This window comes from Telmatherina bonti (assembly GCF_933228915.1).
Source record: "Telmatherina bonti genome assembly, chromosome: 4".
Lineage (NCBI taxonomy): Eukaryota > Metazoa > Chordata > Actinopteri > Atheriniformes > Telmatherinidae > Telmatherina > Telmatherina bonti.
Window position 1 is genome coordinate 35405675 of NC_136622.1, and position 19476 is coordinate 35425150.

Consider the following 19476-nt stretch of genomic DNA (forward strand, 5'->3'; position numbering starts at 1 on the left):
CCTCAAGAAAATGCACGATGTGTGTTCCAGATACAGTCAACAAAACTACAGGAATAATTATGGACGTCCTTCATCATCATGTTCCTCAGCACGGCACAACGCATTTATGGAGACGAGGACAGTGTTGGATGAAGGAGGAATGGACGACCAAGAACATGAGAGGATATAGATCAGGGATCCTCGATCCTGAAGACCGGTGTCCTGCGGGTTTTCCAAGTGTCCCTGCTCCAACACACCTGATTCAAATCACTGTGTATTTAACAGGCATGTGCAGAGCTTGTCTGAGTCTGAGTCAGGCGTGTTGCAGCAGGGACACTTGGAAAACCTGCAGGACTGTCCTGGAGGATCAGGGTTGGTGATCCTGGTTTATAAATACAACAACAAAAAAAAGACTTGAACATCTGCTCCTCCTTTTGTAATAAGTTCCAGATTATTATCTATTCATTTGCTTTTTAATAAATTTGTTAAACTTTCAGGAGACTTCAGGAACATCCTGGAAAGTAAAACAGACACATGAAACTGAACAGACTCAGACGTCGTTCCACGGAAGAAATCTGGTTTGAAATGAAGATTTAATGTTTAATTTCTTGTCATTTTTAAAGTCTGGAAGGCGGATCATGTCAATGTGTCCAAAAGCACCAAAAGTTGCTTTCTTCATAAAGAAAAATGTCAATAAAAACAATTTAAAGGAAGATGATTAGATGCATTCTTTCTGATTGGCTGTGAAAGTGAGGAACGCTGCATCTCCATTGGCTGCTGATCAGAAACTTCCTTTACTGTTCTGGGTATGAAAGCAGCATGACGCTGCAGCGTCTGATGAAGTCAGAGGGAATTAAAAAGTTTCATTCAAGTGATAGATTTACTTTCTGTTTAATTCCTTTAATATTTAGAACCGAAGCGGCCTTGGTTCAGATCAGAAGTCATGTTGAGCAGTTTCCCAGCAACAGTCTGCATCCGGGCCAGATGCTGGCCTCCCAAACAGCGGAAATAAAAGGGGAGTGGGAGGAGAAACTAGAGCGTTTTGAAACATACTTTCACTTCCCATGATGGAAGGCTATTTTCATCGTCCTGGTTGAGTTTCTCTATTTTCTTCATCTATGTTGCTTTAATCCTGCAGGGAAAGTTGGGGGTTCAGATAAGACACACGTAACAGACGGGATTCAGTTGTGAAATGCTGAGAATGAAAATCAAAGTTGTTTTGAAACAAGAAAACCTTTAAAGAAAGATCATATTACACCAGATGATCCATATTAATATTAACTATGGATCTGTGAACAAAGCAAGCCAACTTTATTTAGGAAGCTCTTTAAAAACAGCAGATACTGACCAGTTGGAATATGTAAGCCATATAAAAGACATGAAATAAGTTTAAGAACATAATAAAACAAAAGGCAAAACTAAACAAATTAAAATAACAATAATAAAAATAGTAAAAATAAAATAAATAAGTAAATAAATAAATAAATGGTAATAAATAATAAAAATTAAATAAATAATTAAAAATAATAAAAACCAATTGTCACCTGGAGTCAAAGGCCAAATAAAAGAGTTGGGTTCATGTAGAGACTTAAAAATGGCCACTGCAAAGGCTCCGTCCACTGATGTCGCGTCCTCGCCACACTCAAGCAGCCGACATGAACTGCCGGGAAGAGGAGTGGTCCCATGCGTCATGCCGTGGGTTTACATGGAAGTTTTAAATTCTGTTTAATTCCAAATAAAATATAATTCCCCTTTAAACTGATGAAAAACGACCATGTAAACACTTAATTCCTAATGCTAATTTCTATTCGGAATTAAACTTAATTCCAATCTAAGTGTCTGGTTTATTCACATTTTTATTACGAACTATTTAATTCCTCTGTCATGTAAACCTTCATTTGGTCGTTCTAGATAGATAGATAGATAGATAGATAGATAGATAGATAGATAGATAGATAGATAGATAGATAGATAGGACTTTATCTATATAAAGATCTATATAGATCTATATAAAAACACTCGTTACCTTGTCCTGTCCCGATGACGCGCGTTGTTTTGCCTCCCGTGTTCGGTGGTCTATCTTTCTTCTCCTTCTCAGTCGCTGCAGAAAGTGAAGTAGTATGCTGGTGTTGAGCTGCTACTTCACATTTATAATAAAAACTGGTTCTTATTATGTAGTTTTTACAAGTTACGACTGAAAAGACGAGAAGCAGGGAGCCAACTTTGTTTATTTCCGGTATACGTCATACGTCACGTGCACCCTCTGTCCAATCAGAACCCTTCCCAACCCGCCGCTCTAAAGAGGAATTAAGTAAGACGTGTTTCATGTAAACCTTCATTCGGAATTATTTTCATGTAAACTCGTAGGAGAATACCTTAATTCTGAATGATTTAATTCCGAATTATTAATTTGAACAAAAAAACACCATGTAACCGTAGCCATGTGGTGTGATGTTTTGTGTAGTGTCTTTAGTTCCGGGTTTATTTTGTAGTTTTGTTGCCTGGTGTATCGTCTCCCATTTTGCTTCCTGTTAATCAGCTCACCTAGTTTTGATTTTCTGATTCAGTTCTCCTGTTCCTTGTTGTTCCCTCTGTGTATTTATACCCCTTGGTTTATGTTCTCAGTGCTGATTCATTGCATCTGCTCCTTGATTCAGTTAAATAAACAAAATTCCCAGAAGCTACTCTGCATTCTGCCTCATTCTCAGCGTTTGGGTCCACACCTCCACCCAACACCGTGACACCATCAGAGGAAGCACCGGACGAGTCAAAAAATGTCTCAAATGTCATTCAGTGTCTTAAAAACCAATAAAAGAATGAACAGGCAGCCAGAGCAGTGAAGCTAAAACAGGAAAAGTCTCTTCTGCGTACCTGTTAAAGGGACAATGTGTAGGAATTATTCAAACGATTAACGTCTTCAAGCTCCTCGCCTTTCGAACAGCTATCGCAACAATGGTAGCCGCCGTGCACCAAAAAGCCTCACCAACACTGATGAAACCATGCCTTCCAATACTTCATGGAGTTTTCAGTCAGGTGAGGAAGTTTAAACGGCGGCTTTGTCGCTGGAAAGGCCGGTGGAAAGGTTTATAAGCTGTAAACACGATGACAAAAAGCCGGCGTTTAGCGTGACGCTGAAAGCTGCTGAAACCATGCAAACATACACGTCTGTCTGAACGAGACCGGTGTTAGCTTCAGGCTAATTTAGGCAGTAAAGCTGACATGCAGGTGGTGAAGGTAGCAGCATCTCTTCCACCAGTCCCACACTGATCCTCCTTTTAGGCCTTTTTAGTGTCCTTTATGTCTTTCTTTCTTTTTTTTTTTTTTTTTGTCTTGTCCAGCATTTAAGCAAGCAGACTGGTGTTCTGGATACTGTGTTCTGCTGAGCAAATTTATTTTGCCAAGGGGAACTTTTATAGATGTAATGATCCCCTTGTATTTCTTGATTCTTATTTTATTTTTCTATTTGCTTTGGATAATAGTTTGTATTACAGAGTTTAAGCTGCTGGACCCGACCGGAAAGGACAGGAAAGGGGCAGAAAGAGAACAGAAAAGAGAACATAAAAAACAAAAAGAGATCAATGCATACACGTATATGCACATACATACCCACCTACATATATATGTATATACACTCGTACATACATTATATATATACATAGATACATACATACACACATACACACATACATACATACATATACATAGATAGATATACATACATACATACATATACACACACACACATATATATATATATATATATATATATATATATATATATATATATATATATATATATATATATATATATACATATATATATACACATACATATCCATACACATACATACAGACATATACATACATACATATGTACACATACATATCCACCCACACACATAAATATATATACACCCACACAAGCCAACTCTAGATTCATGGTCCCTGTGGAGAACAAAACCATTGACAATCAGGAGGACCAGAAACTAGCAAGTTAAATCAGAAAGACAGAAAGAGAGCTACCTGCTGTAAACTTGCTGGATGACTCAGTGACTGTGACACATGCAGAACATTCATGCAGAACATTTAGAGTGGAACGTGTTCAGAGAAGAGTGATCATGCCAATGTGACCCCGCCCGCCTAGGGCTAGAGGCAGGCCAGGAGAACCCAGAGACCCGGGTAACCGACAGTCACCCCCAGGTACAGATCCCAACCACCCCACTCCGGAGCCAGCCATGCATCCACCCAGGAGGTGGCGAAGGAGGTCCCCAACCAGAGTCCCCTGCAGTCAGGGGGAACAGGCCCAAGCAGGCCCAGGCCGGCAAGGGCTGATCCCGCCGGGCACCGGCCACCCAGGGCAGACAGAGCGCAGGCCCCAGGGCCCCAAGAGCCCGAGAGCAGCCCCCCGTCCCCGCAGGCAGAGGGTACAGCCCACACCGACGGAGGACCAGGATCCCCAGACCGCCACCTAGCGGCAGCCAGGTCGCACCCCAGTGCGCCAGCTGCGCTCCCCGGGTACAGGACACCTTTATGTCTTTCTTGGTGACGATGAAAACAGATCCTACGCTGTGCTGCGTTCTTCTAAATGACAGCTAAACAGATTTTCCAACTAGCAGTAGGAAGTCTGTCTCGCTGATCTCCTCCTCCGGCGTCTCAGTTACCCTGTGCTGGTCGCAGAGTGATCTCCTGGAGTTTCATGTTGGTGCTGTTTGTCCCTTACCAGCAGCTGTACTTTCAAGCTTGCTGACTGTCCTTTCACACTGCCAACAAACTGCACCAGGGTTCACTTGGAGTTAAACTGAGACACCCATTTTTCAAATAGTTTGCGTCTTTGGTCTGAAACAAGGTGCAAATGAGCGTTCACACTACTCCAGACAAACCTCTTGGAAGAAAACGGGTTCATTTACAGCAGATTAAACATTTCCAAAGGAAAAGCAGCTTTAGTCTCCTGCTAACCTCCATTCATTCATTCATTTTCCAAACCGCTTAATCCAATTCAGCCTATCCCAGTTGTCTTTTGGGCGAAAGGCAGGGTACACCCTGGACAGCTCGCCAGTCCATCGCTGGTAACCTCCATCTCATCTAAAATAGAGACCAAGCTACGTATCATTAGCATTGCATAAAACCTGAATATTGCTATAAAAAAATCTCCAAAAACTTCTCAAATATCATGAGAATGTTTTATACGCTCATGAGGTGTTTTGTTCTGATGTTTTCATATAGAAGTAGTACATTAAAAAAAGTGTGATGGAAACACTTTTTGTGCATTTACGCATCCCTGGACGCGACGTAAGGGGGCCATTTGACCCATTTATTTCAGGGAAAGATGGAACGGTGTGTGTGGATGGAAAAGGAGCTGGATGGACATGGTCAGCAGCAGGACTCAGGTAGGCTGTACTGGTTAAACCGTGTCATGTTGGTACTAAGGGAACCAAACTGGGACCAGAAAACCTCCCCCCACCATCACACCAGCAGCAGCCTGAAGCGTTGATCCAGACGGCAGGATGGATCCATGTTGTCATGATGTTTCCAGCAGATTCTGATCCTACCATGTGAATGTGGAGCTGAACTGGAGACTCATCAGACCAGCAACGTTTCTCCATCTTCTATTGTCCAGTTCTGGTGAGTCTGTGGGAATTGTAGCCTCAGTTTTTTTTCATAATAAAAAACATTACAGTTAAAGCAAAAAAAAAAAAAAAAAAAAAAGAAAGAAAAAAAAATATCAGGTTGCCTTCAATATAAAACCCATAATTGTCCCCATCTGCATTAACACACCATAATTATTTTACTAACCATTTCAGCTGGAAAAAACTGACCAAATCACCAATTCTGACAAAGATAAATCAGTTCTTTCTCCATAGACGCCAGAAATCCTCCTACAAGACCTATTTTACCTTTGACTCACATTTTTAATGGCAGACCTGAGATATACCAACAGATTTGTGTAAATATGTGAGTGCACGCTGCTTCCCCGCTCTGCAGAGTGAGGAACGTCCCGTGCTTGTGGTGTTTGCGCAGCAGGACGCTGCGCTGCGCCTTTGGGTGATTTTTTGTGACACTTCCTGCTTTTGGGCTTGAGCTCGAGCGTGCACGTCCCATAACTGTCCGGGGTGACACGTTGGACTCCTGTCGTTAGCTGTGAATGTGTGTGTGCTGCGTTCAGGAACACATCTCCGGATGCAGAGAGGACAGGCTTATGTCACCGACAGCGTATAGGATGGGGACGTGAGGCGCTGCTGAGGGAATCAAACAGGTGTCTTTGTCTCTCGGAGGAGGAAAAGGAGACACAACAGGTAAAATTATCAACATTAAAATGATTGCTTCTCTTTTTAATGTGAACATAAACAACCTCGTGTCTCTGCTTTCTTTCGCTTCTGTCAGAGGAGGAAGAGGAGGCGGTGACCGACACCCCCCCCACGGGACAGGCCGACCGACCCACGCAGCTAACAGGTGTGTCTGAGGAGCTGTGGTTCTGGTTCTCCATACCCCCCTCCCCGTCCACCCTCCGGGTCCTGCTTCTGTCTCACACTTCCTGGCGGGATTTGGTATAAAAATTGAGGCATTTTCGGATTCCCAGGCGTTTTTCCTCCCGCCGTGGCCATCCAGCGGTGCGTAAGAGCGGAGAGGAAGGAGGACGTGGGATCCGGAGCCTGGAGTTGCATCCAAACACTTCGTTCCCATTTCCACACCTTCATTTGGACACTTTCTGAAGAGAGAAGCGTGTAAATGGTAGACTTAGAGCCAACCTGCGCTTCATAAAAATATTCTGAATATTTGGATTTTTAAAACGAGATTTTGTTTTAAACATAAATTTGCTGTTTTGTGTTTTAACGCACAAATTCAGAGGAATTTTAAAAGCTTATAACTGTGCTTTATTCCAGGCAAGGTGCAGAATGACAACAAGAAGGCACACCGGTGGGGGGGACACGGTGACCACCTTCAGCAGTCACCAGCAGGAGAGCCACCCCCGGAACCGGAGTCCCGTCAGCCCCGGCGGCGGCGGCGGCGGCGGGGCGGACCGGGTCGTGGAGGCGGTCGGTGAATTTCAGGAGTGGTGCCTGCGGACGTACGGGGACTCCGGCAAGACAAAGACAGTAACCAGGCGCAAATACAACAAAATCCTCCAAACCCTCCTCCAGGGGGACGAGGAGAGCAGCCGCGTGCCGCAGGAGAAAGGAGCCAACCACATCAACGCCAAGTTTAAATTCTGGGTCAAGTCCAAAGGCTTCCAGGTCGGGAAGAACGGCTCCTCGGACGGACCGGTGCTGTACGTCCCCATCAAGCCGACGGTTGGTGCACCTTCTCCCCCCTCCTCTCAGGTGTGTGTGAGAGACACTGTGTGTGTGTGTGTGTGTGTGTGTGTGTGTGTGTGTGTGTGTGTGTGTGTGTGAAGGCAGTTTTTCCAGTTTATATGTTGTGTGTGGGTTTAGCAGTTTTCATCCATCAGAAGATCTAGTTTTATTTTGTTACTGTTGGGGGGGAAAAGCAAACAACAAAACAAACAAAAACAAACAAACAAAAAAACACCTGTTCCATTGCGGATTTGAACGCACCACCAGTAGCAGATTTTCCAGTTTTAATAATGGACCCTGCTGCTGGTAAACATGCTCCAACTTTTGTTTTGTAGGCTGGTATATTGACTACAGTTGCAGACTTTGCCTCTTTAGAATAATTATCCATTTATTTAGTAACCAATCCCTTTATATCTTCTGGTGAGAAACCTTTAAAGTTAACTGAAAAATTTACATTAAACTTCATGAGATCCACCATTCCAACTGCTGGAAGCACGAATATCCAGCCAGCCAATCGTAATGCAGAAACTTAATACACATTAGTCATGTAGACATGGTCAAGATGACTTGCTGGAGTTCAAGCTGAACATCAGAATGAGGAAGAAAAGAGTTTAGTGTCTTTGAACGTTGCATGGTTGTTCTGAGGACTGGCATTTCCACACACAACCATCTCCAGGGTTTACAGAGAAGGTCTGAAATGGAGAAAATAACCAGCAAGCAGCAGTTTGTCTTAAGAGACCAGAGGTCAGAGGAGAATGGGCCGACTGGTTGGAGATGATAGAAAGACAACAGGAAGTTAAATAATCACTGATTCCAACCAAGATATGCAGAACTTCATCTCTGAAACGCAGACCTGGATTTCCCAAATGGGATTAATAAAGAAAAAAGAAAGAAACAAGATAGTTCTTGTGAATTTGTGTGAATATTTTACTTCTTAAAGAAGTGTTGCGGAACTTTGGCAGATTTTCTCAGCATGCCGCCCTCCTCTGACAGCGAATTGTAAAGCATCCATGTTGCATCTTACCTGTTCTCTGAGCTCTTTCCAGTCAGAAAGTCATTTTCATGTGACTCTTCTCTTATTTCTTTGTGACTTTATTCTGGTTTTCCCCTCTGATTATGCCTGAAGAATGCCTGTTTTTCTGAAAAAGTCATGTTGTGCTTCCAAAACGGCCAACGTATTGATATCCAGTTGCTAGCGTGCGACATGACGGATAAAGTAAAACCCGGCTGTCGCGTGACGCTCCAGGCTGGAACACAATGCTTTGGATTCTCAGCCTCAGGATGCTTCTGGACCATTACGGCTCAGGAATGTGCACAATAAATGTCATCAAAACGAATCAGAAGTGCCTGTTTTTAAGACCAGAAAGTCACATTGTGCTGCTTTAAACAATACTGGGAATGTGTGTTCTGGTGAAGGATGTGAAGATCAGACACTGCGGACGGTTCTCTGGACAACAGAATAATTCATTCTTAGCCAATCTACTGAAGTGATGCTTCTCTCAGTTAGTGGAAAATATGGTGAACACCCAGTGATGGAAGAATCCCACTTCCTCCTCCAAGCATTATATTTCCCTCTAAATACATCTAGAATATGCTGCATTTTCTGCTGGAAAGACTGAAGACTAAAGCTTTAAAAAGACTGGAAAGTCCTCTGTCTCCTCAGACAGACCAGTTCACTTCATTTCCAGTCCAGTTTTCTGACGAGGTGAATACCAGATATATGTAGTCCTCCACCGTCTCCGCCTTTTCCTCCAGGATTCAGCAGGTATTTAGCTTATTCCTCCTGTTTCTCCTAAAATCTACATGGAAATGTGTTCTTTCTTCTTTTCACACAAACTGACCATTCAGCTTCCTGTCCGTCGCTAGCTGCGTCTATATTCCCCACAGAGTTACGTAAAACTGGAACGTCACAATAAAAGTTTTCACGCTCTCATGAGGTGTTGATATAAAAGCATATTGCAAAAGTGTCGTGTGTAGTGACTAGAGCGTTAAGCCACTAAAAAAGTCCGAAGAGTCGCATGTCCATGTCTGGTGAGATTCCCATTTATTTTCCATGCTGCTGATAATAATGACTCATTACATTCTTGCCAAAATCAAAAAGATGCAAATAACAAAAGATGAGCGCGGTAAAGCCTGTTAGGACTGGAAGATTAATCGGATTTTAATCTCAACTACGATCTGGGTTTCCAACCATGATAAAAATAAAAGGGTGTGATTATTTTTCTCTCTGCAGTTTCCTCTCCTGCTGTCTTCAGCTGCTAATCGAGCGTCTCTGGCGTTGCAGCGCTGTGCTGTAAACTCCTCCCTCAGCCGCTTGCTTTCATTCAGACACTGTTGCCAACTTGGAGACTTTCTCGCTAAATCTGGAGACTTTTTTTGTTAAAAGCGACAAATCCAGCAGCTTTTACTGGAGTTATTAGAGACTTTTCTGGTGTTTTGGCGACTGACTTGAAGGCACATATTGTTCTGCAGTTACTGTAAGGAAGGAGCAGCGGGAGCCTCTCCCGTCCTAAAGCACTCCCAGGCGGCCAGTCTCAGTCGGCTCCGGCTGCAGGTCAATGTAGAATAACTGCAGTAGGTTGTGGAAGTTCACCTAAACATAGTTTATACCATTGTCAGTGACAACTGGCTGCATTATTTTCCTATACATAGTTCAACACTGTAATATCCCTCCGTTACGGGGCGTTACCATAGCAGCGCGCTAATCGTTTAACAGGTGACTGATAAAAACGCGTTGTAGCCTGACAGCGGTTGTTTGGCATAAAACGTACATCCAGGCTAACATGAAATAGTTCCTATAATTTAGTATATTTAAAAAATGTTGTAAAAAAAAGAAATACAAATTTGTTATAAAATGAATGAAATGGCCTTATATCGTAGATCAGCATCTTTAAGACTGACTATGTGAAGGCGGTCGCCTGTTGCAGGGTCTGCTTCCTCTGCAGAAAGGGGGCCCATAGTGGCTCTCTTCTTCGGACTGCATGCATTTAATTCCCTCCACCAAGGAGGTTATGTTTTCGTAAGAGTTTGTTTGTCTATTAGCAACATTACTCAAAAAGTTATGGATGGATTTTGATTAAACTTTTAGGATATGTTGGGGGCGTCACGAGGAACAAATTAAATTTTGGTGGAGATCCGGAAGAGATCCTGGATTCTGGGTTTTAAATAAAAAGTACAAAGCAGACGCCACGCCACTGACTACCACGTCATCGTATGCAGTGGGCGTGTGCGTAATGCACGTAACTTTGGCTGCGATTGGCCGATTGGTACGACCGACCCCTCTTTCTAATCATGGTAGAATCACGCTGATGTCATCATGTTTACATAAATGTGACCAATCGACAAAGCAGGAAATGTTTGTGACGCTGAATGACTGACCCCTGTTGTCGTCCAATCAAACTGCTGTTACCGGGCAGAAAATAGTGATTTAGTCCGCCTAACTACTCCCGAAGCACCGTGGGAAACGTAGTCGCTTTACTGAATGCAGTTTTATGTCGATGGATTAAAGTTTTGGAGGCAAAACAGCAAAGGTAAGACAGAATATATGATGATGTTTTTCAACCTGAAGCATAAATTCAGCCTTCTTTTGACTCTGGTTGAGTGAATCTTGGTCATAGCGACATTAAACTGGTACGACTGGAATCTGTGGGATGTGTGCTTTCAGTAGAGGTGCTGTTTGTTTCCATGCCACTGGGTGGACACGGGGGTCCAACATATTTGTTTACGTTTCTGCGGACTTTGTTTACTTGGTCTTTTAATTATCTCCGCCAAGGAGGCTATGTTTTCGCCGAAGTTTGTTTGTCTGTAACCAACATTACTCAAAAAGTTATGGCTGGATTTTGATTAAATTTTCAGGATATGTTTGGGGTCTCACAAGGAACAAATGATTACATTTTGGTGGAGATCCAGAAGAGATCCTGGATTCTGGATCACTTTGAACTTTTGTTGGGTGTTAATCACAACATGCTTGGTGGAGATCTGCGCTCTCAGAGTGCTTTTCTAGTTTAAAATACTTTAATCAGACATTCAGTCAGACAATATTTTTATTTGTGATGTCTCAGTCTGCTAGTTAGCGTAGAAAGTAATCTTACTGAGACGAATCAGACTCTTTCATTTAAATGGCCGACGTGCTGCCATGATAAGCAAGGTCTGCTTGGCAAACCTGCAGGAGATCTTTTTGTTTCCCTTGTCCAGGCTTAAATGTTCCCAAACTTGAGACGTTTCTGTACGCGTTGTTGTTATGAATGTTATCGCGCATGCGTTATCGTTATCATGCATGCAGGATTGCATCATCGTGCCGGAGTTGGTGTAGGACTACCAAAGAAGCTTTATAAAACTGCTTTAAGGTGAACAATACACCAGCAAATAAATGATCAGGCAGAGTTCGACCACGTCTCACGCGCTGTTCTTTATGTCTTTATAGGAGTCAAAACAACGGGTTAGGAAATCGCTCAGCTTTCCTTCTACAAGACAAACGCTGTTTTCCACACTGTCGTTTATTAAGTGAAACCATCTCGCAGCTAACAACTTGGTGTCGGTGGAGATGGAGAAATGTTGATGTTTCAGAGTAAAATACATCCAAAGTGGACATTTATTCATTCATTCATTTTCCAAACCGCTTAATCCAATTCAGGGTTGTGGGGAAGCTGGAGCCTATCCCAACAATCATTGGGCGAAAGGCAGGGTACACCCTGGACAGCTCGCCAGTCCATTGCAGGGCCACACATTTAGTCTTTTACTGGCAAAATCCTCTGGATCCACTTTGGTTTCCATCAGCTGATTTCCTGCCTGATCGATCCGCTCTGCTCTGGAATAAAGCAGGAAAATCAAAGCGATGTGTATTTTAGAGAAGCGGAAAGCGGCGGCGCTTCTGGGACGCTTCAGGAACGCACCTGGTGAAACCAGTCCTGTTGACTGGTGTTGCCACGGTGCAGCTGCGCCGGACCTTCGCAGCTGACCGCGACTTCATGTTCAGTGGATCCCTGAGGTTAGAGGCTCAGTGGAAATGTCGGGAAACGTCAGAAGTATTGCTTTTATTCTGCGAAACATTATAATGGAAAGGCAGGTAGATCCAACCAGAACTGCAGAGTAATCAGAGTATTTCTGCAGGTGATGGGAAGTCTGCGGTTTACGGTGTGAAGAGAAATGGTTCCCAGGTGCTGCTGGACATCCTCTTTACGACTTCGAGAGTCTTTGTGTTGATAGTCTCTGATAGTCTGACAGTCTTTTTGGTACCAAAAGGAGGCAAAATGGTTTCCACTCCTGGAGGTTGCCTCTGGAGGTCTGCAGTTTTCTGGTCTGTGTGCTGGTCTCCTTCATCTGGAGGGGGACTTCATCCGGTTTCAGTTCATGAGGAAGATGTTGTTACTTAACTGATAAAAGCATCACCGTCTGGGTTTTGGTTCTGGTCAGCTGTTAGATTTCTGTTCCTAGTTTTGTTTTTTTTCTCCTCAGTTTGTTCCTCGGTTCTCAGTTTAAACTAAAAAGCTGTCACCGTGCTCTGAATGAATCCCGTCTGGCTCCTTTTTACTCTGAAATACTTCAGTGGGATTTCACTACGACTACGTAAGTACCGTTGGGACTACTCTGAAGTAGATAAAATATGTGGCGCCTCTCACAAAATGTTGATTTATTTCATTGACAGTCTGATGACTAGATTATCCTTTAGTTTTGGTCACGACTCAGTCATCTGCATAATTTGAACTTTGGTTTATTTTTTGTTATTTAAGATAAGTTGAGTAAGGACAACTTGGAAGGACAAGTTGAAGCGTAATTGTCTGAAATTATTTGAGCTGCTAAGCGAGTCCGTTCCATCGTTCTGGTATCTTCTTATGTAGCTGAAGGGAAAAATGATAAAACTTCTTTTTCTTTTCTGTCACACCTTTTTAAATGTCAGAAAACATCTGTGTTGCTCGCTGATTTCCGTCTTTGGTGAACATTTTTGCAGATTTGCAGCCTGAAAAACCCATCGGTAGGTCATGATGGATGGTTAGCTTGTTGCTGGTCGGAGAGGAACGTTGTTCTGTTCTGGTCCTGATGCAGGATTCCAGCTGCTTCCATGAAGCTCCAGATGTTTTGTACTGGTAAAAGGTCTGGACTACAGCAGACCAGTTTTCCTGTTCCACCATCAGGATGTGGTCCAGCATGGTCCTGCTGGACCAGTTCTCCTGTTCCACCATCAGGATGTGGTCCAGCATGGTCCTGCTGGACCAGTTCTCCTGTTCCACCATCAGGATGTGGTTCAGCATGGTCCTGCTGGACCAGTTCTCCTGTTCCACCATCAGGATGTGGTTCAGCATGGTCCTGCTGGACCAGTTCTCCTGTTCCACCATCAGGATGTGGTTCAGCATGGTCCTGCTGGACCAGTTCTCCTGTTCCACCATCAGGATGTGGTCCAGCATGGTCCTGCTGGACCAGTTCTCCTGTTCCACCATCAGGATGTGGTCCAGCATGGTCCTGCTGGACCAGTTCTCCTGTTCCACCATCAGGATGTGGTCCAGCATGGTCCTGCTGGACCAGTTCTCCTGTTCCACCATCAGGATGTGGTCCAGCATGGTGGAAGGTCTTCCCTGAAAGAGACGTTGTCTGGATGGGAGCAGATGTTTCAGCATTGATGGAGCTTCCCAGATGTGGAAGCTGCCCACGCCATCGGCACTAATGCAACCCCATCCCATCAGAGATGCAGGCTGATAACAAGCTGGATGCTCCCTCTCCTCTTTAGTCTGCAGGACACGCCGTCCATGCTGTCCACAAACTATTCCACATCTTCATCCAGGTTTCCACTCAGAACATTTTAAATGAGCTTTGGTCCAGAGAAGACGGCGTGTTTCTGGATCCTCTTCACATATGATGGAGCTTTAACCTGCATGTGTGGATTTCAGGATTTCACAGTGAACTGTTCGTCATCAGGGTCCCCCTCCATACAGAGATTCCTCCTGATTTTCTGAATATTGTCATGATTTTATACACTCAGGATGGTGGGACTTTCCAACTTCTCCCGGTTTTATGTTGAACATTTTCCTGAATTTTTTGACTCATTTTGTCTCAGATAGTTGACGTTCTGTCCAACTTCACATCCAAGAGACTCTACCTCTCTGAAATGCTCCTGTTATATCCAGTCATGTTCCTGATCTGTTGCTGCTTGATCTAATTAGCTGTTAAATGCTCACACAGTTTGATCTGTGCCTTTTGTTGCCTTAGTGTATAACTGCATTGCAGCATGTGTTGCAGGGAAATAAATCATTTCTCTAATAAAACATTAAACTTCATATTTGCAGGAGTTTGTTGCACAAACAGAATAAATTCTGGCTGCATTTGCATAGAGACAGCAACAAAACCCTGTGCAGTCTGCATGTGCTCTACATTGGTCCTGCAATGGACTGGCGACCCGTACACGGTATTTGTACATGTCAAAAACCATGTTGGAACGTGGCTCCGCTTGTAGTAAACACATCCAGTTTCTCTGGTCCAAACGCCTGGGCCTCCATTTGAGAAGGAAACACCGAGCGGTTTGTTCAGACTAATAATAGCTGCTATCTAGAAACTAGAGTGAAGTGCATGCAACGCTTACTTCCCCCTTTTTGCCATTGTTTCAGTCCGAGCAGCAGATAGAAGTTTAATCCAGCTGTTTCCAGGGTGAGAATGATTCTACAACTTAAGAACAGCTGCATCATCCTCCTTTTGTCAGAGCTGCTCATCATTTCATGGAAACACGAGGTTAAGTGATTAATTCTCTGCCGACAGACTGAAACACATCTGGAGAACGTCGTAGTGTCACATCTGTACCAGAGATGGAAAATCCAGGTTTTTTTTAGGTGTAAAATGCAACTTTTTGGGATTTAAAACATAAATGAGTTTATTATTGCAGTTTGACGTTCAGAATATTCATTCATTCATTCATTATCCTAACCGGTTAGCCCAATGAAGGGTTGCGGGAAGCTGGAGCCTATCCTAGCTGGCTTTGGGCAAAAGGCAGGTAACACCCTGGACAGCTCTCCAGTCCATTGCAGGGACATTCAGAATATTTTTACATTTATTTAAAAGTGCATTTTAAACACTTTTTACTTGTTAAATTGTTGTTTACATCTTCCAGCTTTCCTGTTGATACGATGCCATACGTTTATGGTTCTTTTTCTTAGATTCCAATACAAGTATTGATATTTTTTCCCACTTAAGAAAAACTCAAGAACTCTGAAAGAAAAAAAACGCTTTTAAAACAAAAATAGATTATACTGATGGTTAAACTAAACAAAAATAAGATGAAATGAATCTTTTAAAAATGATAATATAACTAGGTTATTATTAGTCACATTTATTAAATTGAAAATGAAAAATATAGTTTATGATAGAAAGGATATGTTATGATAGAACGAAATGTGCAATAAACCAGTAAACCTACCAGTAGAGCAGGTGACCCGCCAGTAGAGCGGGCGCCCCACCAGTAGAGCAGGCGCCCCACCAGTAGAGCAGGCGCCCCACCAGTAGACAAGGTGACCCACCAGTAGAGCAGGCGCCCCACCAGTAGACAAGGTGACCCACCAGTAGAGCAGGCGCCCCACCAGTAGACAGGGTGACCCACCAGTAGAGCAGGCGACCCACCAGTAGAACAGGCGACCCACCAGTAGACAAGGTGACCCACCAGTAGAGCAGGCGCCCCACCAGTAGACAAGGTGACCCACCAGTAGAGCAGGCGCCCCACCAGTAGAGCAGGTGACATACCAGTAGAACAGGCGACCCACCAGTAGACAAGGTGACCCACCAGTAGAGCAGGCGCCCCACCAGTAGAACAGGCGCCCCACCAGTAGACAAGGTGACCCACCAGTAGAGCAGGCGCCCTACCAGTAGACAAGGTGACCCACCAGTAGAACAGGCGCCCCACCAGTAGAGCAGGCGCCCCACCAGTAGACAGGGTGACCCACCAGTAGACAGGGTGACCCACCAGTAGACAGGGTGACCCACCAGTAGAGCAGGCGACCCACCAGTAGAGCAGGTGACATACCAGTAGAACAGGCGACCCACCAGTAGACAAGGTGACCCACCAGTAGAGCAGGCGCCCCACCAGTAGAACAGGCGCCCCACCAGTAGACAAGGTGACCCACCAGTAGAGCAGGCGCCCTACCAGTAGACAAGGTGACCCACCAGTAGAACAGGCGCCCCACCAGTAGACAAGGTGACACACCAGTAGAGCAGGTGACACACCAGTAGAGCAGGTGACCCACCAGTAGAGCAGGTGACATACCAGTAGAACAGGCACCCCACCAGTAGACAAGGTGACCCACCAGTAGAGCAGGCGCCCCACCAGTAGAACAGGCGCCCCACCAGTAGACAAGGTGACCCACCAGTAGAGCAGGCGACCCACAAGTAGAGCAGGTGACATACCAGTAGAACAGGCGCCCCACCTGTAGACAAGGTGACCCACCAGTAGAGCAGGCGCCCCACCAGTAGAACAGGCGCCCCACCAGTAGACAAGGTGACCCACCAGTAGAGCAGGCGCCCTACCAGTAGACAAGGTGACCCACCAGTAGAACAGGCGCCCCACCAGTAGAACAGGCGCCCCACCAGTAGACAAGGTGACCCACCAGTAGAGCAGGCGACCCACAAGTAGAAATGGTGACCCACCAGTAGAACAGGCGCCCCACCAGTAGAACAGGCGCCCCACCAGTAAAACAGGCGCCCCACCAGTAGAACAGGCACCCCACAAGTAGACAAGGCGACCCACCAGTAGAGCAGGTGACCCACAAGTAGACAAGGTGACCCACCAGTAGAACAGGCGCCCCACAAGTAGACAAGGTGACCCACCAGTAGAACAGGCGCCCCACCAGTAGAACAGGCGACCCACCAGTAGAGCAGGTGACCCACAAGTAGACAAGGTGACATACCAGTAGAGCAGGTGACATACCAGTAGAACAGGCGACCCACCAGTAGAACAGGTGACCCACCAGTAGAACAGGTGACCCACCAGTAGAACAGGTGACATACCAGTAGAACAGGCGACCCACCAGTAGAACAGGTGACCCACCAGTAGAACAGGTGACATACCAGTAGAACAGGTGACACACCAGTAGAGCAGGTGACATACCAGTAGAACAGGTGACATACCAGTAGAACAGGTGACATACCAGTAGAGCAGGTGACATACCAGTAGAACAGGCGACCCACCAGTAGACAAGGTGACCCACCAGTAGAGCAGGTGACACACCAGTAGAGCAGGTGACACACCAGTAGAGCAGGTGACCCACCAGTAGACAAGGTGACCCACCAGTAGAACAGGTGACATACCAGTAGAGCAGGTGACCCACCAGTAGAACAGGTGACATACCAGTAGAGCAGGTGACACACCAGTAGAGCAGGTGACATACCAGTAGAACAGGCACCCCACCAGTAGACAAGGTGACCCACCAGTAGAGCAGGCGCCCCACCAGTAGAGCAGGCGCCCCACCAGTAGACAAGGTGACCCACCAGTAGAGCAGGCGACCCACAAGTAGAGCAGGTGACATACCAGTAGAACAGGCGCCCCACCTGTAGACAAGGTGACCCACCAGTAGAGCAGGCGCCCCACCAGTAGAACAGGCGACCCACCAGTAGAGCAGGCGACCCACAAGTAGAAATGGTGACCCACCAGTAGAACAGGCGCCCCACCAGTAGAACAGGCGCCCCACCAGTAGAACAGGCGCCCCACCAGTAGAACAGGCGCCCCACAAGTAGACAAGGCGACCCACCAGTAGAGCAGGTGACCCACAAGTAGACAAGGTGACCCACCAGTAGAACAGGCGACCCACAAGTAGACAAGGTGACCCACCAGTAGAACAGGCGCCCCACCAGTAGAACAGGCGACCCACCAGTAGAGCAGGCGACCCACAAGTAGACAAGGTGACCCACCAGTAGAACAGGCGACCCACCAGTAGAACAGGCGACCCACCAGTAGAACAGGCGCCCCACCAGGAGACAAGGCGACCCACCAGTAGAGCAGGTGACCCACCAGTAGAGCAGGCGCCCCACAAGTAGACAAGGTGACCCACCAGTAGAGCAGGTGACCCACCAGTAGAGCAGGCGCCCCACAAGTAGACAAGGTGACCCACCAGTAGAACAGGCGCCCCACCAGTAGAACAGGCGCCCCACCAGTAGAGCAGGTGACCCACCAGTAGAGCAGGTGACCCACCAGTAGAGCAGGCGCCCCACCAGTAGAGCAGGTGACCCACCAGTAGAGCTTTATATTTTATTTTGATGATTTTATTAAAAATAAACAAACGAAGGTCAGCTGTTCTAATAATAAAATAAGCTCGTTCATTCTGACCTTTTCAGCAGTTTTACTGACAATATTTACTCTTTTTGATTTCAGATCATATTATTTTTAATAATCCAACCAATGTATAAATGCTTTAACAAATTGATATTCTCTTAACACACACCCATATGCACACACACATCTACATGTAAAACACACACCACCCATATAATTTAATCATAAATAAACCCACATACACATTCCCAGAACAACATGAAAAGTGGAAACACTGAACGTTTACAGAAGCTCCTCTCACCTGTATTTAATAGAAACTATCATCAGGTATCAACATTACTTTTAAATCAGGTTTTAGAAGTTTCCCTGCTGCAACACACTTGATTCGGACTCAGACTTGCACAGGGCTTTATGTTGAGCTCTGCACAAGCCTGCTAATCAATAAACATAAGAACTAAACATAAGGAACAATAAATTTGTTATTTTAGAGCTCTGATAGTAAACACGATCTTGTAAGACTGTTTTCTCGCCGTTATATCTGCATATTTGTCTTTCTTTTATGATAAAAGGGTGAGGGATGCCCCGGTGTCTGGGCCTGCTCATATATACACACATGTAAAGCTTTGGTTGCAGGGTCGTCTGGTGCGTCTGGGGGTCTATCTGCTAAGGAGGGCAGCTTAATTGGGGGTGGCCCCTGCTATCAGGCATCAGTGATCTCTGCTATCTCAAAGAGTCCCTTATTCTGGCTTTACATGAACCTTAAATTGACAGGAATTTGTTGGACTGTGGTGTGTTTGTGTGTGTTCTACCCTCGCTTTGACCCTTTAGCCTCTGTGAGACTAAAGCGACTGTTCATGTGTGCCAGAGGTTACAGGAAGGCCGGATCAGGGGTGAAGTTCTGGGCACACTGTTGAAAAACAGACACAAAAAGTAAATCATGGATGTCTTTGAGAACCTTGCAGCTGG

General features: G+C 45.1%; 1 protein-coding gene across 1 annotated transcript in view; it reads left to right on the plus strand.

Moving 5' to 3' along the window:
• Positions 1–1573: 1573 nt before the first annotated feature.
• The window catches only part of LOC306754576 (nucleolar protein 4-like), a gene marked incomplete at both ends in the record, with an annotated part of 168178 nt that continues 150275 nt past the window's right edge, over positions 1574–19476 (plus strand). Inside the window, 4 exons of the mRNA XM_079238594.1 lie at positions 1574–1674; positions 2921–3012; positions 6361–6524; positions 6861–7268. Coding sequence (XP_079094720.1) covers positions 1574–1674; positions 2921–3012; positions 6361–6524; positions 6861–7268 — 765 coding nt within the window. The remainder of the gene's footprint in view (positions 1675–2920; positions 3013–6360; positions 6525–6860; positions 7269–19476) is intronic.